This window comes from Pygoscelis adeliae, unplaced genomic scaffold (assembly GCF_000699105.1).
Source record: "Pygoscelis adeliae isolate BGI_AS28 unplaced genomic scaffold, ASM69910v1 Scaffold45, whole genome shotgun sequence".
NCBI lineage: Eukaryota > Metazoa > Chordata > Aves > Sphenisciformes > Spheniscidae > Pygoscelis > Pygoscelis adeliae.
Window position 1 is genome coordinate 5,203,243 of NW_008825114.1, and position 21,431 is coordinate 5,224,673.

Below are 21,431 nucleotides of genomic sequence, written 5' to 3' on the forward strand. Positions count from 1 at the left end.
ATTTAAAAGATGTGTAGATGTGGCACTTAGGGACATTGTTTAGTGGACTTGGCAGTGTTAGGTTTATGGTTGGACTTGCTGATCTTAAGGGTCTTTTCCAACCTAAACGATTCTATGATTCTATATCTCTGATTGCAATTGTGTGTCTGTCTTCGTCTGCTTTTGCAACTTGGGGGGTGTTTGTCTTGTACATCATATACTACTTTCACTTCACCCCCGTAGTTCTGATGCTGTTTCTGAATTTACGTACATTCATTCATATTTTAAACAATTTTTCCTACCTCCTCACTTAAGTAAATTCTATAACAACATAGCACTGCCCTCTTTGGCACCTCTCCCATGAAAGCCCTTTCTTTTTCAATATATTTGCTGTCATTTTTGAGAATGTGGCCACTGCAATCACGGCATTTTAGACCAGATGCATTTTGGTGGCAGCAGTAGCCTGAGAAGCTCCTGAGAGTCATGAGCTATCTTGGGCAGATATGGGGGCATTTCTAATTTTAATCAGAGATATTGATCTAGCTATGATTTTTTTTTTTTTTGCTTTTCTTTTTATGAATAATTTATTATAGAGACACTGAATCATGAAATTCTGCATGTAGAAATATTGGCTATACTGGACAAATTAACCTAATCCTTATATCTTTCTGTACTACTACTGTTTTTGCTTATTAAAGTAGCCTTCATTTTGTCTTTTACTCAGACTGTATTAATTGTGGGAATAATATATCAGATTAAGGAATAGCTAATTAGAAAATACAGTAGCACTATTTATCTCTTGTTCAATAATGACAGCAGATGCAGAAGAGAATGGAAAGATTAACCCCTTTACTAAGAACAGTACTTATGTCAAATAAATATGTAAACTGCCCATTGGCTTTAGTAAATGCACTTAAGTGTGAAATACTAGAGTTTTAACTTTAAATACAGGATGCATTTTCTTGTATCCATGATATTTTTTTAAGCTAATGCAAAATCTACAAGCATTCTCATGTCATTCATAATTGGAATAAACATGAGCATAAGTAGTTTTTCTTTTATTTGTGTATATATGTGATCTTCAGATGATTGGTATGGAAGTGTGTGTGTGTATAAACACATGTATATAAAAAGTTTTTTCTAATATCATCAAACAGTATAAAATCTGTTTTGGAGTTAAATAATAAAATGCCTGGAAATAGAACACTATCTTTAACCTTCTCACCCATGATTTTTTGTGTACCAGCATATAATCGGGCACACTTTTAGTCATTTCAAGCTGTAGTATCTTCTCCAGCTTCTTATCAGGATTCTTCACAAAGCAAGTTTTTTTTGCCCTTTGAGAGATTTCACTACCATTTTGTATAATTGTTCCTTATGTTAAACTACCTTATTTAATAAGGTAGTTTATATCCTTATAATAAGATAGTACTATAGTTACCCTCTTAAGGAGCAGAGAGTTGTCAGGCCATTGGTGGCTTTCGGCTGACTACAGATTCGTGAAAGTTAACCACTAGCATGAAAATTATTTCTGTTCCCCTTTTTGCAGAATGACAGTCAATATTATTTAAATTAAAACAAATATTTTATTTAGAAGATTATCTTTATAAGGAGTACTGTGAAATATATTGTTACAAAGATTGAATAAGTCCTGTCAGTTGTCAATCAAGTGCAACAAGACTGAGAGTTTGTTTGCATGTTATTTATTTGAACTAAATCCCTAACAAGCCTCGTCTGCTAATTGGACTTAGCATTTATGTTGCTAAATGAGAAGTGTTTTGGCTGCAGTATAAGGTGGTAAGACCTACCCAGTGGAATAAACAACTAACATCTGTTATCCTGTCCTGCTCCAGCTTGGCTTTTACCACTTAAGTACCTCAGCCCTAGAGTCAAGGTTATGGAATATGTGGTTCCCTGGCTATGGTGCATATATGTGAAAGGGAAGAAATAACACAACGTGAGTAAAGACCAGCCAACCAGAAGATATTTAGTACAGCTGGTCCACTTTGCTTTAACCTCTACAAGCCCTACAAATATCAAAACAAAAGCCAAAAGAAGAGTATATGTTTTATAGCAGTTGTCAACACAGGAATTCAAGTGAGCTTACCGTGATCACCATTAAAACAGATTTGACATTTAACTACCTTTAATACGCATTGGTGTCTGAGACGCCTTGGTATTTTTTCATGCTCTGTGTAGAAATAATTGCTGAATGCCAGAGAGGCTCTAGGTAAACAGGTTTCAACAGTAACTACTGTTACAGTTTTGTATGATAATTTTTGCCTGTCATGGTAAAAATAGCAATGTGTACAGTCAAAATTGAATTAGCTTGCCTTTTAAAAAATTGCTTGTTTTTAATGTTAGTTGACTTCTCTTTCCTGCCAGATTTGATCTTTGCATGGACTAGAGAATTCAACCACTATGCAATGTAATTACAGATAATACATACTGTTTCATTCCTCTTGAATTCTGAACCAGAGAAGCATGTCATATGATCAAGCAGAAATATTTTTAGGATGCAATTGTGATTATTTCTTCTGTTTGTAAAACAGGTGTTGACCTCCAACCTGGCCAAGTGGCAACAGGAGAAGGAAGATTTACAAGGAAAATTGAAGTTGAGAGAACATCTGTCTCGAACTGCTGGCAAGAGTGAAGCCACACCAGCTCCTTCAAAGAACATTGATTTAGAGATGAAACAGCTGCAGTGGAAACTAAAGGTGACAGAACAGATTATCTAGTGCTGAGGATAATTTGTATGAACAGTATTTCATAACTGGGTCAAGCAGATATATATATACTCACATATGAATATCATTTATATATCTTAGCCAACGATTAGCAGCTTAGGTACTAATAGATAACCTTCGATGTTAAGTAGAAATGTAGTCATTAAGCAGGAGAACTAAAAGTTACAATTAAAACAATTTTTGCAGATCAAATAGGCCAGACAGGGAGGCTTGCTGAGTTTTCACACAATGATTAAATGCATCTTGTTGGAAAGTGCTGTGGAATTACTTCAATGAGAACTGTGTTGATTCCTTGCTTCCTTTAAGAGGAGGTAAGCAGTAGCTGTCTGTGAAAGGGGAGCATGGAATTTGGGCTGGTGGGGCAGCTCATGTAATGTAACAGTGTTATGTTACTTATACGTCACTACTATTCTTGTCTTCAAAGAGACATCATTCTTTTTGTATTTGTATTTTTGTAGATTAGTTGATAGGAAAATACTAAGTTGTTGATGATTTCATTTTTCAGTCTCCAGTGATTCTGTTATATGTGGATGATGTAGATGCTGGACTGTGTTGATCTGAGAGCTTTCTCAGCAGGTGGCCTGGCTCGAACATATTAATTCTTCTTCTTTTCTCACTGGAGGAAATATATGTGCAACAGAATGTCTTAAAGTTGTTTTTTTCCATCATTTTGTGTTTAATATTTGAGGAAAGAGAAAAGGTCAAAATGGTACAGCTTCTTGCTGCTAGAAGAAATGGCACACTAGCAAGCTGGCTGCCAAAGGATCAACTTTGAAGAAGAAAAGGACATATTACATGAGTGATATAGCTGGCTCTGGCTCTGAGTACTGGATTAGCTGTGCTAGCACACAAGGTGTGGGTAGTGCTCAGACCTCTTAGCTGTTGATGGTAATCATAGTATTACAGATCTTGGCTATAGCACACTGGATGTGTAACATCTAAATTCAGGGATTAGTAAAGGTAGGTCACATTGATAAAGAGATGAGGGCAGCAGGGAGTAGCCATGAAAAGCCACATAATTTGATCTACTTTAATGATGAGAAAGAGATCTTGAAACCATACATGCTGACTTCTTGAGTGTTGATTTTAGATTTGGGTTTGACTAATCTGCTTCTGCTGCTGGCGAGTGGTAATTTCTGCTAATTAGGGTTGTTCCTTTTAGATGAGTGTCCTCATTATCCAGAAACCTAGTAGTCAATTGCTCTATGAAAGAAAAATAAAAAATGAGGATTTTTTTTTTTTTTTGTAAAATACTCTGAGAGTAACACTCATGCTAGAAGCCTACTTTATTTGTCTGCCAGATGTGAACTGCAAAATATATTGCTGAAAAAATCAAAGGTTTTTTTGTTTCTGCAGCAGAGGAAACATTTAGTAAGCATATATAAATCTGATGTCAAAAATACTAACATGACTTTTAATTCCTTCTTAAATACTTATTACATTTTTAATGTAAAAAACCATGTATGCAAAACTACATTTAGAATAAACATAGCCTGTGACCCCAAATCCAGATTAGTAGAGTAAATTCACTGGTTGCTGAATTGGATGAGAGTTTTGACTATAAAGGCCTCAAAAGCTACTTAAATCAAGTTACTGAAATTTTTAGCCTTATTTTGACCTAATAATTTTCAAAAATTTAAGTCTTGTAAGTCATTTTTAACAGAAGAAATTGGCAAAAGTTGTCAACTATTGTTCCAGGCTATCTAGCATTCTTAAAAAGGAGATACAAAGTTATTCTCCTAAATGTCTGAATGTGGAAGCGGCAAAAGCTTTCCTTATAGCTCAAAATCTCAAAGTACCTGGTTTTGTTAGTTCATTTTTTTTCTCAGAGCTATCTTTGCAGTGTTTGTTTATGTTGTATATAATGACTCCTTGTATCTTTGCCAATAGGAAGAAATGTGTTAGGTGTGGGTAGTGAGTTTGGAAGCAAAATACCATAAGCGTATGTCTTTGCCTCTGAGCATGTGCAGAGGCCCACCTAAGTATGCAAGTTCATATCTGGTGTGTAAACCATGTAACTGGGTGCTGTGCTTCACGCTAATGAAGCTCAAGCTCAGCAAACAGGTCTCAGGAAACTCAGGAATATTCTGCTAGCATACATCATTTTAACAATTTTCTGGTTATACCTCACATTAATAGTAAATAGACTAGACAAGTTATTAAGAACAATATTTTACATCTAACTATGCACACAAGAATATATACTCCCCTTGAGGTGCACAGAGTTATGTACAATACTCCTATTAATGTTAATAGGCGTTACAAGTCTGCACTGAGCAGAGAAATTCTCCTGAAGTATCTTTGTTTACAGCATGTCTGATCTGTTCACTTATTGTTTATACATAATGAGTAAAAAGCTTTAGTACAGTGGCTGAACCTGAATGCATATATGCACACATAGATGTTGTGCATACACTTAACGCATATGTATCTTTTGGCAACACCTTTTGGATTTCTGAAATCTCTATATGCGATATGTTTGAGCTGCCATTTTCAGCAATGACATTCAATGCATATGCTCAGATTGTTAAGATGGCTACTTAGTTAAATTTTGTATTTTTATTTCTTTAGAGTTGTTTAAATACAGTTGTTCTGTATTTAAATCTTGGGTAGATTATCTGTGTGTTTTCATGGACGAATTGAGGCTTTTTTTTACATCCTACTACTTACGATGAGGAAAGGCCAACAACTGTATAACTCTCTTTCACTGGAATTACACATGCCTGAAAGTTAGGATCGTACCTTTTTGTTACTGAAATGTAGGATTTGTGTTACTGTGCCCAAATGGAAATGTCTTTGTCTTGTGCTTTGAGTTTCAAGGGACACAAAAACAACTGCTCTTGTAGATCATCTTGTACGCTCTATAGATGTAGGTCCCTTGTGCTGTAGAACTATACCATTCAAAGATGTAGTTCAAATGAAGATCCGATTTTATTTCTCTTCTTTTCTGTTACCTTTTCAACTGACCACGCTATGCAAGAGAAAATGTGGTCCTGGTAGGTGCACTGGACTTGCAGGTGTCCTGTGGAACATCTATTAATCATACATTATTAGAGCAATGGAAAAGTACTGATTTTGATCATATTTTCCAAGGAATGTACTTTTGCTTAAGGGTAGCTAGAAAGTAAGAAAACTCTTTTTGTCCCCATTAATTTGAAGAGCATTCATAAAATATGTGGAAGTTTACACAGCCCATTATTTCAAACAAATTTACTGTTGACTGTGATAATATTCAGTCTGCTTTATTTATATTTTAATATTTTTCAATATAGAATTCGAATAATGAAATCACTAAGCAATCAACCACCATTAAGTCACTAAAAAACGAAGTCCAGGAAAAAGAAGAACGGATTCGGGAACTACAAGCAAAGTATGTTCACTCTTCTATCCATTGTGTTTGGTGCCACCCAGTGGCAGCTGTATAATTGTTACAACATTAACCATTCTTAGATAGATTTTTAAGAGAATGTTTTATTATTCTTTTTACTGCAATCTTGCGAACTGTTACAGGGGTTTTTTTTAGAAACTGGAGCAGTACATGCTAAAATTGCATTTTGTTTAAACTGATGAGTGATTACCTAGGTACAGTATCTGAATTGCAATAAGAATACCCAGACCCTAGAGTAGACTATTTTATCCTTGATGTAAATCTAAATGAATTCCTCAGCACTGTTAAACACAGTCTTTCAAATACAGTAATTCTTTGCCTAGGGGCTAAGAGACATGTCAAGGTTCAGATGCTTAAACAAGATTAAATATCCAGTCTTATATTCATGAAAAGTTCAAAAGGACAGTTGTATTTGTTCCTATTTGAATTAATTAAGGTTTACTACTCATTTTGAAATTCACATGTATTGTTGTGAAGTATTCAACTGAAATTTTTATTCTGCCTACTTTAACTGATGTAATAGTGTTCTTCAATTATATTACTATATAAACATAACCTATTAGTATATCTGTGAATTACTTGTCTGTCCCAGAGTTTAAGTCCTCTAACCATTCTAATTTTTTTATTTGTAGAAAGAATGAAATTTACTTATCTGAAATTAGTTCATTTCAAAAATAAAGAACTCTTAAAATTGTTAAATTGTGTACATTGTGTATTTTCTGTTTCAAAATGAAACTGAATTTTTCCACCATAAGCCTTAAACTTAAATTTAAAATAAAGTTACTGGTTAACATGATTGCTTTATAAAACAGATACTGCTTTTTCATAAACTGTTAAGATATAATCAACAAAATAACATTAATAGTATAAATGTGAAGTAGATGCAAGAAATTTTAAGATGCACTATTTTCCTGTTTTTTTTTAATATGGTATTGACATGGTATCAACAATGTTTTATTCCTGTATATATTACCATCATTCATTTTGCCTTCATTAAAAAAAAATAAAAATCCAGAAGTCTGAACATATTCAGGTATTGTTTATGTTTATATTTAAAATATTAATTTGTATCATAAGTGTGGAGGCATTGTATAAGGCATAATTTTCTCATTGAGCAGAGATTACATTGTAGTACATGGGATTTTCTTTTTTGGGGAAGTTTCTGAAAAATGCTGATGTTTTTTCTAGGTTTTGCAGTTTTTAAGAATTACTATCTCATCTGACATTATAGGGATAGAGGTTTTTCATGTATTTCTGTGTATTACTCAGTTGGATGAAAGGAGACTTCTCCCTTTTACTTTCTTTTAAAAATAATTTTGTACAAAGTAGTGTTTGAATGATACCTGCTTCAGACATCCAAAAAAAATTAATTAATTAAATTTTGTTTTCAACAGCTATTTTGCCTTTTTTTATAATAGCTTAAGAAGAATTATTACGATTTCAGATCAGACAAGTTAAAGCATGAACCACAGCAAAAAGCAAATCACAAATAAATTGCATATTTAGAAATAGGTCTGTTTAATAAGAGACTTGAAACTGGCTTTAATTGTTGCAAATAGGGTAAATTGCAAGAATTGCAAATAGGGTAAATTGCAGGAATTGCATCAGCTTTTATTTTAAAAAGTATTCTAAAGCTACAGGAGTGATACTTTGTCTACTGCATTTATACTTTTTAGTTGTTTAAAATAGTTGCATATTAACAATATTTTCTAACAGTGACATGCAGTGTGACTTCTTCCCTTCTAGGATTTCTCGATTGGAGAGGGACCTTAATATGAAAAGACATTTGATAGAAGACTTAAGGTCTCGTCTAAAAGCAAATCAAGAAAATGAGAAAACCTCTAATGAAACATTAGAAAGTCTTGAGAGAAAGGTACTTCTTTCTTGCTATTGATAGTTTTAGGAAAAGCAAAAGCTGGTGGATTTACAGAAGTCATTTCAACACACTATACATACTAAATCAATATATTGCTTTAAGCAAACAACATACAGTTAATTTAAGGGTGTAATTCCCTCCACTATCACTATGGTGATAGCTTGGATGGATTCAGCATAATTTAATGTATGTTCATAAAAGGTGTAATTAAATATTAAAGTATTCAGAACACTGAGTTGCAAGGATATGCTGTAAGTAGTGAGATTTAGTTTTATGCACTGTAAGTTCATCAAATACAGTAGACCTGAAACAAGGGTGATTTTATATGACATATGCTAATGAAGTCCACGCACCTCTTCTGGCTATAGTAGTTAAATGCTTTAATATGTTAATCTGTTGTCTACTGCAATATTATGAATGATTCACAGTTCTTAGCTTAATGAAATTCTATCTGTGTAGGTAGAGCTTAATTTCTATAGCAAATCATGTTCTCCTGCAAAATTCTAGGATGATTTCACCAAAGGTAGAAGAACTTGTATATGTTTTGGCATATTTCTATATTATTCAACCAATGTATTGCGCTTTGGCCTCTAATTCCAGAAAAAGATTATAATATTTGGTTGTCTGTGAGGTTATGCAGCGTATGACCCCAAAATAGAAATAAACAATTTATCAATTTGCTTTTGTTTTCCTAGAATGCGGGTGCTTGCTGAATACCACAGGCACTATCTCTACTTACAGTCACATAGCACTTTCAGCTCTAGAGAGAGCTACTCTCTTACCCTCCATGCCAAAGATAAGGTTTTATTAAGAAATCTGCAGCCAGAGAGTGAGAGCATGAGTAGGCAAGGGAGCTAAAGTATGACATGAGAGAAATACCTGGTTTTGGTTTTAGACGAAAGATTTTGAGTAGAACGATGTACTTTAATGCTGTTCTTTGAGTATTTTAAACACTGCATTTCTCAGATTCCAGAGAATTGAATTCCATACATTAATTTGATTATTCCATATGGAAAATCAAATTGGTAAATTTTACATTATCTTCAGCAGAAGATCAAAGAAATTCCCTGTTATTCGACATTGTCAGGAAAACTTTGTGATTAATACTGTCAGGAGAGCTAAATGATTTTCTAGGAGCGTTGGTCTATTTCATTTTACCCAAAATCACTGTTTGCATTGTATGGCAAAGTGATAATTATTATCTAAGAGGCTTTACAGACTATTAACTTGTAGACAGTTATCATTTTCTCAGCTGAGTTTTAATTAATGTTTTTACCTCTGATGGAAGAAATGAGTGGAAGTTGTGGTTTGCTCCCTTTTGCATACACTGTAACAGTAACATATATCAACAAACAGCTCTGCAAATGAAGAGCTTTTCTTTACGCTTAATACAAGTCAAGACTATGTAACAAGATTGTGTGCAAACTGATCTCTACTGGATCAGCAGTAGAGATTTATTAAAGACTAATTTCAGGAAAAGGTACTTTAATCGAATTATTTATATAATACAAGTATGTTTATGCAATGTAGGTAAGCTTAGTTTTGATTTTATTTCCATTTTTCAGTTTTATATTGTAATAGTCGATTGCTCTTGGCCTTTCATTATTTCAGGTAAAGGCACTGGCTGGAGACTGTTCAAACAAAAAAACTTCCATCGACTCGCTGAAACAAAGACTTAATGTAGCTACAAAAGAGAAGTCTCAGTATGAGCAGATGTATCACAAGGCTAAAGATGAGTTGGAGAAAAAGGTATATTAGAGTTGTGATGGCTCCACTGTGGAACCTTTTCATACCTCACTTTCAAATGAAAAGTTGCAAGTTCATCAGCTTAGACTTTTTAAATACAGAAAGGGAAAAAAAAGCGGAATAATAGTAATGTGTTTCTCTGATTTAATTCAGTCACGTCACTGAAATTTAGATGCTGAAACATGGATATAATGACTGAAAATGAAATTACTTTTTCCCATGAAATTACATTTTATGTGTTGCAAGTTGAATGTTCTGTGATGTTAACCATTGTGTGGGAGGTTGGTTTGTTCATTCGTTTGTTTGTGGTCTGCCATACCTGTCTATAAGCTTTTATTATATCACTGCTGTTTCTCTGCGGATGTATTTCAGGATCTCAAGCTTACCAATCTAGAGAGCAAAATGATTGAGACTGAATGTGCCATGACTGAACTTGAGACTACTGCATCTCAACAACTACATGGCTTGGCTAAACAGAGTGGGCAGGCTTTGGAAACTGTACAGAAGAAGCTGCTGCTCACCAATGACAAAGTCGAAGAGTTCATGACATTTGTGAAGGTTTGAGTTTTGATTTTCCTTTGAGTGTTCACCTAAATAAAGGTATTCTTGAGTGAAAGCAAAATGTAAAAGATTAAATGAGGCTAATCTTTTGGTGCGTTCCCTGTTCTGGAACAATCTTGAAGTTCCTTCACTGGCCTGGTGTCAGCTCTGAACTGGTCTAAACAGGAAGAAAGCATCCATGGCTCTAGGTCTCTTTCCTAGACTTCCATAGACTTCCATAATTTTTATTGGTCATCTTTCTGGATATGGCTGCCAGTGTACTTATTCACAGGAAAAAGTGCTTAGTTGTATAACAAATTACTCTGCAGAAAAAATTTTCCCAACACATTTAAGAAAGTAATTCATATCTGTTGATTAGTGTGACTTACCTCATTTTCTCCCTACATTGCTTTTTATTGCAGAAATTTTAAATAAGGAAGCCTCTATATTGCAAAATTGAAAGCAGTTTTAAAAACAGTATGTAGAATGTTCTTTTCTTATTTTGGTTAAATACTTAATAATCTGCTACAGTGATCATGCAATAATACTGTGTGGTGTTATACAGATCACTTCATCATACTACTTCAGAGTGAAGTTCTGCAGAACGGACTAATCTGTGTTTTGTAACTTAATATTTGAAATATAAATATTATTTATTTTTCTGAAATACCCTCTATGTAACTAAGAATTATAATGCCTATTCTGTATATATCTATTGAATTTAGCATATATCTACTATATACCTACTTTCAGACAAGGTTGTATCTTACTAACCCATGAAACAGATGGACTTCTCTACTGTTCTTGGATTTCTGTAGAGGTGAGCTGCTTTCAGATGTGTTTGAGCAAGTCTGATAGCATACGAAGTAAAGAGCAGTGGTATTTTGATGCACTGTAAAAAGAAGGCATATATAGTTATCTCTTCATGAATAACTTTCCACTATGGATTAAAATTTAGTAACTTAAGTACTTGTGCATTTTAGCTTCTTTCTGTCATCATTAGATAACAAGTCATTCTACAACGATCCCATGTTCAGTTCAGTTGCAAAATTCACATCAACTTTATTATGAAAAAAGGCTGAACAATGTTGAATGGACTTTAAAATCCTAAATTCAAAGAAATTATAAGCTAACATATCTAAGGTGAAAATGAGGATTGACTTTCATGAAAAAGTGTGGCTGTTATTTAAAAAATGAGTTATTTTCCTTTTTAAGTTTGTGATTAAAATAAAGGTTGTCTTCTGTTTGCCTTGTTTCATAACCCTTGGGAAAGTGGTATAAAACTGATCACTGTGCCCTGTGATTCAGAAGTATCTTGCCTATTCTTGAACAAACTGTTACTTTTCGTGGGGGAAAATGTGCTTTCTTCTAATACAGAATGCTTCCTCTAAGAGGAAGAAATGAGTGTTCTTTCCACAGCTGCATGCTTGTTTTTGGCTAAGTATGGGAAAGTCTGAATTAATCTAATGTGTTATCTATTTTTTAAAATTAAATACTCCTATGTCATGAATGATAGGGAGATGCAATTCAGTCTCCATTCAACCTGCTATGAATTTTGGAATGACTTAATTGAATAAACTGCAGTAGCAATTATAGACAATGAGATAAACAAGTGTTTGTACTATCAATACTTTGCATACTTCCATAATGAAAAGTTTGTCAAAAATTAGCAAATGAGAAAGTAAAAGATATTCTTTTCTCAAAAGTAGCTGTAGTGAGGAAAATCACCTATTAGCAACTATTATGATACTTTGAATCACAGTTGAATAAGATGACTGCTTCTCTCTTAGTTACCGTGAATATTCATTAGCATTTACATGGTTGTACTGTATGTGAAAAGAAAGTTAATATGTAGTTTCTATATAAAGCTAAATATGTAGTGTCTCCCCTGGATAAAAAACATGCATGCGTATTTCAAGTAACATTTTTGCTGACTACTGTTCCTCTGCAGAAAGATTTTTTGAAAATAACGTTGCTGTCTGTAAGTCAAATATTGATGAACAGGGAGCTCCTCGGTAGATTGCTTTGTTTAGTTAGGTACTAAATATTTATGGAAAAAAGTTCTCTGAAATCAGATTTGATTCACAGTATACCACTGTAAAAAATGTAGTTGAAGATCCTTGGTGTTCCAGTGGAATTGTGTAGTATATCAAGTAAATCCTGTTAAAATACCTCTTACGTATCTGATGCTATAACCTGCATAGGAACATTGAGGTGGCACAATAAGAAGTAGCAGTACTGCTTCCTGTACCAGCTCTTCCTTTGAAGTCTGGTCTCATTTCTACTCTCTCCTTCCAGCTGGCGGTCAATTTTCCCATGACCTTGATTCTCACTCAAGTTTCAGTAACTCAGATAAGTTTTTCTGTATAGAGATCAAGTTTAATCAAGTTTAAACTGTCTCTTGCTTAACCTGTTTAACATATTTGTATGACCCTCTTATCTTTGCTATTCTGATCACTTCACAAGCCTTACTTGTTTTTCTGAGTGCAAGTGTAATCTTCTCGTTAATCAATCGAATGCAGTTACTTTTTCTAGCCGTTCCATGTCTCTCATGACATTATATAGTTCTTCTTTTAACATACAACAATTAAATCATTTCAGCATTGCTAATTAATAGCTACAACTAATAATAGGACAACAGAGGAACTTCAGAGAAGAGAGGCTCTTTCTGTTTATAGCAGACACAGTTACTTGCCTTTAGAGTTATTGATAACTCAGAACCACAGGATCTTGAATCCATTTGGATCAATATACTAAGTTACAAAACCTGGGGGAGGGGTTTCTGGGAGGAGTCTGATATACACCACTGTTTCAAATTAGAGAATATGATAAGTTAGTGGATAAGCACATATTTGTAATGTACAATAAAGCATTGCATTGCTATGGGGAGCCCAGTTTGGGACACTTATGCAAGTAACTAAAATTGCTAGATTGTAAAATTTAATAATAGTTTCTAAAAGTTGTGGAAGAAATACTTAAAAACAAAAGTTGCTGTATCCAATATGTTGTAAGTCATTATTGGACTTATTTTTGTTGGAGAGTGGTATAGGGATCAGGTGTTATGTCCTAAATTACGTTCAGTGGGAACCAACAGGGCACTTAAAATAGGTTGATTCAGAGCAGCTCATTTCTCCAAAGCTGTTATGAGGAAGATACAGGTGAGTAGAAAATATGAATAGAAATTGTGCACTGGAATAGTTTATTAAGTAACCAAAAAACCACAGTTCCATAATTAGAGGGTAGCTTTTTATAACTATCTATTTCAGTTTGATAGGAAAGAGAACACAATATTTAGAAATAAAAAGGCAATATAAATGAAATGGAAAACGGATTATAGATAATAACCTGAAAATATGAGCAGCAATAGAGTATGGAGGATGGAGAAGACGCTAAAGATATCAAGACGAAATCTGTGGGTAGCAAGCCAAAGAACAATATTAAAGGGATAGGATTTAAAAATGTACTAGTAATAAGATAGCTATTACAGGATGGATACGACCCATTATTAGATAAAGCAACTCTGTAACTGTGCAAAGGTAGAAGTCTTGTAAGAATATTTCTGGTTTGTATCTGGAAGGAAGATGGCTGATGTTAGATGAAGATGATGAAACATCCCCAGTCTATTAGTAGCCAATGGAGGATTTTAAACAATTTCTAGAGAGAAGTAGCATTTTTAAATTGAGAACTTCTATAGTTTACAACTTGATAGGGCTGGTTAAGGAATTTTACTCTTGCTGATCCTCATTTTGAGTAAGTATTCAAAGTAAGTGTATATATACTATAACACAGCCATAAGTATTAGAGTAGTCTAGAAGAATGATAATATTGAGTCAATATTCAGAAAAGGCAGTCAGGATAGGTATTTTTAGGTCAGTTAGTCTGACCTCATTTCTGGCTAAAATAATGAAAATCTGATATGAAATTCAATAATTAAAGTATTAAAGCACAGGAGTATAGTTATACTTCTTAGAATGGCTTTATGGAAAATAAGTTGCATTGAATAAATCTGATTTCTCTTCTGGAAGGCAGTACAAGTCAGTTGATAAAGGTTACTATTCATTTTAATATACTGTTTTTTAAGATGTCTGACCTAACACTGAGACGTTCAGATAAAAAATGTAGGCTATGCAATATCAATAATATGTTAAATGGATTAAAAATGGCGTGTGCAGTTGATCTGAAAAGTAATTAATGAAATTTAGGTGTTTCTAAAGTTCTGTAAAGATCAGAGCTAAACTGGATTATTAAACATTTTCACAGAATTAGATATCAAATCCTGGTAAAAGTTGTCAATGGCATCTATGAAGACTGATAAATAATAATGAAAGTAAGGCTGTGAGTGTAATGTAAGCTAGGCCCAATAAACTTTTTTATTACAGAAGAACGCAAACTACCAGACCCCTCCTGTAAGAGGGACCAGGTGGGTCTGAGAATATTTTAGATGACTTTTATACAGCTACATGTTTTCACCCCATCCAGCTTCCATCAGCACCATAAATTCTCTTTGAACCATGCATCCAATTTCTATAGTGTACCATTGTTCAGTATTTTCTGTAACACATATTGTAGTATCAGATCCTCAGGTGGATCTTGCCAGTTACATGCAGCACAGCAACCAGAGCAAATGTTCTTTGTTATGTTTGTAGTACCTGTGACAACATGTGCAGAAAACGGCCACTGGATATAGTTAAAAAACTGCTATTAGACTACTTGACTGGATGTCTATCAAAAATAGGGTACAGCATACTAGAATGCTATGAAAATGTCCAAAATCCTACCTAATTCTGCAGGAATTCTGTTTTCCTCCATTACTGTACTTTTTTTTTTTTACTTTTTTTTTTTTAGCTCACCTAGACTTTTTCCGTATATTGCTGTTGTGGACCCTGGTAAGCTCAACACTCAGTAGTGTTGTCTGTCCCATTCAACTTGTACGTCAGCAAAACTCATTTTTATAAGTTAATCTGCAGGGATGACATCTGCCTCAGCCTGAAAATATCAGAACTTTTCTGACCTTGAGGAAGATGTTTTGAATTTTTGATAAGGCACCTATATTCAACTGCAGCTGTAATAAATAGGTGATGGCTGAATGCTTCAAAGTCAGCTCAGAGCATTTCTCACTTCCATAATGCCTCTGTGATCTGGACTTGTGTGCCCTCCACAGAGGATACCCACTGAAGCACAGTTCACATCTGGTCTGTTCTGGCATGGTTCTTGATAGGTCTCCAGTATAACCATCTGATAGAACTGACTGCCAAAATCAAGACCCATTGCAGTTTACTTGGCAAGCTTAGTGGATCTACTTGGGGATCTAGCACTCACTCTCTTAAGACATCTGCCCTCATTTCTGCTACTCAGAGCAGGGCTTAAGCTAGGTGCATTCCTCCTTGCTCTGTTATTTGACATACAGCTACATGCAGTCACGCATGTCAGAGGCCTTATTCCACCTCTCCTTGGCCGAGTGATGTTCTGCCAGTCATTTGCCATTCAGTCAGCTTACCTTATATCCCAATATATGTCAGTCTCTCTTACCTTTCTGCAGTTTACCTTGAATCCTGGCATCAATTTTGGCATGGCATATTTTCTCACTGCTATCTTGGGCTGTAGTTTAATATAAGTTAACACTTCTGTTAAAAAGTTCCACCTCTGAGTGACCGTCACTGCTGATTTCTGCCCCTATGAAACTTCTTTCCTCCTCCATTTATGAAATGTCATCGTAAACATTATATGGGTCAATTGTGAGCTAGCTCATGAAAATGCAGTTAACCTTTTGAAAACCCAGAGCACCAGCTTTTGTGTACCACAGAGGGTCAGAGCACAGACAGGTTTACATGGTTGCAGGCTAGATATGTGGGGACTGCCCTTTAGTGGCAGTGCTAATTGAAAATGTCACATGAAACTTCTTCTTGTTACAAAGAATAAGTCTAATTAACAACTCACCACTTTCATGTTAAAAATTCCTGTCATTTGGCAAATTCCCGTTATTTACCATCGTTGTCTTTTTCTCTTGAACTGTTCTGTGTTGGGGAAGATAGAGCATTGCCAGGAAACATGTTCTTCTCAGAATGACCACATGCAGATGACGTCCTATTTTCTCTTTATCTCGAAAAAAAAAAAAAAAAAAAAAAAAAATTAGAGGGGGTTAGTAGTTGGGTTGGGAGGCTCAAATATTTGGGAAATATTATCAGCTCCTTTCCAACAAGAGAGGAACACAAGTACACTGCTACTGCCTGTACTTCCAGCCGCAAAGTCAGTTCTTTGGAGAGAAGTAAATCCTTGCAGGGGACTCTCAGAATTCTCCAGCTGTGGTGAGATAGTAAGAAATATTCTTCATAGGACGTTTCCATTGGTGCATATGTTCTCAAACCCTGTGGATTCAGTTTCCTTGGCAGTACTGCTGCTCCAACTTCTTCCAGGTCCATGGTGTGCAGAACTTGCTTTTTATATGGGTACCCAGATCAGATGCCAGATGCCATTTGAATGATCACTTATTTCTTCATCTAAAAATGCTAAGCATAATATACAATTGTAAAATTTTATAATTGGCAAAAATGGACTAACTTTTTATTGAAATAGAACTGTATTTTGCTGTGCAGACGAAAATTGATTTATTTTGAAAAGTTTACACAGTTGTATATGAATGGTGCCAATTTGGAAGTGTTGTTTGACCAAACAAAGGTTTCTTCAGCAAGTCACTGGGACATTTTGCAAACAGCGGCAGATAGTATCACTTAAGTAAATCAGCACTGTCAGTTTTGATTCAAAAGCGGACACCTTTAACATGACTTCAAGTTGCTAGAAAATGTTCCCCACTGGGAACACTTAGAAGCCAAAAGATAAGTCTATTTCATTTATTACACTCCAAACTGTCAACACTTAACCTAGAAAAGTATACCCAGAGTGATTATTTTGTATTGTATGGAGTGGATGATGACTCTGCCAATCTGTGTTCAGTCAGAATCAGCATAATATTTGGTTACAGGGATGTGTTGCAGTCTGATGAGAATCAGTATTCTTATATGCAGAATACACACCTTTAAAAGAAGATGTCCTATATGCAAAGCAAAATTTGTGTAACTGAACAAATCTCACTATTAAACAAAATCAGGCATTTATTGCTTGTTTTTCACTATGCGTACTGCTTTAGGAAAAAAAGGAGAAACACAGCTTTTATTATGAAATACCAACCTTTCTTGGTTCTGAGACTAAATTGGTGATAAATTAAGCTAATCTCCATCAGGATTACTCTGCATCTGGGATTTAGGCAAATTGAATCAGAGGCTTGAATAGTGACAGTGAATATCTATTAGACTGTAAACACAATAATAGGCCCTGTGAATTTTAATGAATGAAGTGAATGGCTGAACTCTTATAGTTTACAGAAGTCATATGGTTAGTGATGCATATAGTATGCCAGGAACAGCATATAATGTAGATGTCTTAATGGATAAAATCTTGATTACTAAAAATGAAGAATAAATAGAAAGATTTTGAAAAGCTTTTCCTTGCTCTTCTTTTTCTTCACTTTTTAGGCTTAGAAGGATAGCACTTCCCTTTGGGTTTTGACTATGATAGGTAAAGATGATAACAGATGTAGCTTAAAATATGTTGAATTTTCTTTTATATCCCACTCTGTATTAAGAGTTTAGAGGATTTTATTTAAATTATTCAACCTATGTAACCAAATTGCAAGGTATGTCAGGTTTTTGTAGCTGCGCATGTATGTGTCATGCAAAGTTTAGATGCAAATAACACAGGTGATTTTGTTGATATTAGTGCTACTTTCATTTTTCTCACAGTACCTGGGAACTATTCTCAAAGACCGTGACTCTCAAATAGTAGATACTGTGTGAACAGATCCAACAAACTACAGCTGAACAGGAAACTGTTCTCACCAACTTGCAAATAACTTCCTTTTCTGCCTCAGGAAGAAAAAAATCTTCTAAGTTTTTCAGAGAATGAGACTGCAACACGCTCAGCTGGGACCTACTTGGAGACTCTGCAGTGCACTCCCTGGAAGGGTACAGATGCACCTGTGATTCCTTTAAATGGCTTGGAGGGACTGCTTTTTAAAGCTGATACTCAGCCCTGTGCATAATCTGGAGGTAGTTAAAGATGCCTAGTTTAAAGATAATGGCCGGTTTGGGGTCAAAAAGATAGAAACGATGTTGACTGGAGAAAGGGCTGACTGGAAGACTTGGGGAATGGACGCATGAGTACAAAGTATACGGTAAAGTCTCTGGGCTTGAAGTAATTGGAAAGCTCTTTGGCAAAATGACAGGAAAAGTAGCAAAACTTGGAAAGGAGGAGAAAGGTCTCCAGTAATGGTTTATTTAAGAGTTCATGTAGAAATAATTGTTCAATGTATGTTGATGAGATTACTAAGAAAGCAAGCTGAAGCAGAGAGAACAGAAAGCACCCACGTACAGAGCCTTGTGAAGTCTCCACAGTAATTTAGAAAGGTGGGAGTTGAGGGGATTCCCCAACGGACAGGCCGAAAGAGCTACAGAGAGGTGGGAAGAGCTCTAGTAGGGTGGAATCATAAAAAACAAGTGACAGTATTTTAAGAAAACACGGTAAGATTTATGGAATTTTTTTAAGAGTATAAGGAATGCCAGAGCTGACCCCTTAAATTAGGTTTCAAGCACGTTTGTTCCAGCAGTGCAGTGGTCTTACACAGGGCATCTGGTTTATAGTTTTTATGCTTTGCGTGTGTTTCTGCAGAAAGATAGCATAAGCTCAGACACTGAACTGAGTATCAGGAAATCTTGGTGCTCTTCACATCTTGGTCACTGACCTGCTATGTGACCTTTGGAGTGTTGCTTCACCCCAGTATTTATTGGTCTGCCCTGAATATTCTTTGTTTGCCGTGTCTGGTATAACTGTGCTGACTTTGTCTGCCCTAACTGTTCAGATAATAAACTCTCTGAGATCCCAGGCATCTCTTACTGCATGTGTGTGAAGCTCTAATCTCTGTCAGTGCCTTGTTTTTTCTCTGTGTAAATAACTGTAATATGTGATGTTTTAAAGGAATGGTGCTAGTTTTGCTAGCACCTGTGTAAATCAGAGGTAATTCTGTTGAAACCAAAGAATTTACAGCAGGGAAAAAAATTAATGTAAATGAGGTAGGACTTAAATGCTGAAGTAAATAGGACTTTAAATTATTATTATTATTGCCCATTTCACATAAATATAATTTTAGAAACCAATATATTTTGACAGAAATATTCTGCCTGTCATCCCACACTGATTATACATATTTCAACTCATTCTCTGCTATAAAGAAAACTATTATTTTTTCCTGTTATAGGTCACAAAACATGGTAGTTGTGTTGAAAATTTAGCAACGGTACAAGGAAAACTATGGAGTGTTTGCCAATACTTATAAAAAAAGCATCAGTCTGAAAACATTTGGGTCTACAACTTACATTTTTGACAGTCTTAAAGCTTAATGTACAGGAGAGATTATATAACTGTAAAGCTGTAATATTATATATGACCAAATGTCCCTCCTATCAGTAAGTATCTGCTGTATGTTCTATAAATGAGGTGCCCAGCTGATGTAATAAGAGGGGCTTCATTCTACCTAAAGCCATGTTACAAAGAATGCTATGAAAAGAAACAGATTTTTAAGACAAGATTTCAGGCATAAATGAAAGTGTTGAAGCTAAACAGTTATCAAGAGAGGATTGGAAAAGAAAAGGAGAAAAAGCTGACCAGTAATACAAAAAACTCTAATTTTGAATCACAAAGGGAATTTTAAAACACACAAGTATACTCTTAAGTATATATTCTGTACTTCTCTACAGAAATATAAACTACATTGTAATGAGGCCATTGCTGTGTCTTTGTTTAAATATGGTTTGTTTTGAAAACAATCTAAAATTAAAAACTGGCTGTGACTTAAGTAACTTTTCTATTAATTTGTAAATAAATTGAACTATCTTTTAGGACATAGCACAATGTATTCAATTTCCTTTTCTTATAAATGTCAAATATAGGTTGAAATATTTTTAATATTCTTCCCTATGGTTTTCCACACCTGCAGCTGGTTAAGAAAATGCAGTCAAGAACATTCTCAATTTTGTACTTGAAAATAAATGGTTATAAATAAATCATTTGTTTTTGATGGTTTTGAATCAAGAATTAATGGTATTTTGGTAGAAGATGTAGGATGAGATTGGTAGCAAAGGTATTTTGGAGAAATGTGGAGAAATAATAGTATTTAAACAGTTGCCAGCCAAGTGAGGCTTTCTCCCCTCTGTTCTCCTAATGGCAAGCAGGAATAACACAACTTAAGCCAGCATGGTTGTACAAATTCAAATCTTACCTATCATAGGAATCAGATTATCAAATTTTATGCAACACAGTTTCTCATTTATGTCATTGTACCTTAATACTCTTCTTCCTTATTCCATTTTAACTGGTTTGTGGGTCTGTAGTTCTAAATGCCGAGAAGCTGAGTTTTCAGCTTTCAAATACTGAAATCCTGAGGCCCCTTTTATACTGTGTGACTCAAGGGCTTTGTCAGGAAAGTTGTTGTGGGTTTAGCTTTAGTAGTTGAAAAACAATACTGTGCAAATCTGTCTACACTTTTCCAGATGTTCTTACTATAATTGGGTTTGGGTTATGACTGAATTCACCTTTTCTAGTTCACACTCTGTCATCTGTAGCTCAGAGCCATGAAGAAGGCAGGGTTGGGCTAAGATGTTGGACTGTAAACCATAGGTTTTGCCGAAAGGGTAGAAGAGGCTGGTAATATTTTAAATTATTTCAATTAATTTTTCAGATCTTGTCCGTTAGATCCTTAGTTATGCTCATGTGTGTTCAAATTTGCTTGTGTTAATGGATGTGGAAGATTGGGTTGTAGATGCAACTGCAGTACTACATTATTTTGTATGTACATACTGCAATTTCTCAATCTTTATGTAAAATGGAATTCTTACAGGTCATCAGGTGAGGCATTTCTTCCAGGTAATGTGTGCTTTCATCTTCCATTGATCTCTGTGAAGTTGTGAGCACTATTCTCAGTGCCAATCAACATAAGATTGTTTATTTTAAATCATATATATCAATCTGATACTTAGCTTTACTGGATGTATTTCTCCCTTTCAGTTCTTTATTGAATTAACGTTTGAAACTTTGCTAGTTCTGCTAG

At 34.7% G+C, this 21,431-nt stretch overlaps 1 protein-coding gene across 1 annotated transcript in view; it reads left to right on the top strand.

Annotated features, from left to right (window-relative positions):
- Positions 1-21,431, top strand: part of CNTLN (centlein, centrosomal protein) — a 340,217-nt gene that overhangs the window by 302,680 nt on the left and 16,106 nt on the right. The window contains exons 19-23 of the mRNA XM_009328161.1: positions 2,532-2,696; positions 5,999-6,096; positions 7,861-7,987; positions 9,602-9,739; positions 10,109-10,294. Of these exons, the coding sequence (XP_009326436.1) occupies positions 2,532-2,696; positions 5,999-6,096; positions 7,861-7,987; positions 9,602-9,739; positions 10,109-10,294 (714 nt within the window). The remainder of the gene's footprint in view (positions 1-2,531; positions 2,697-5,998; positions 6,097-7,860; positions 7,988-9,601; positions 9,740-10,108; positions 10,295-21,431) is intronic.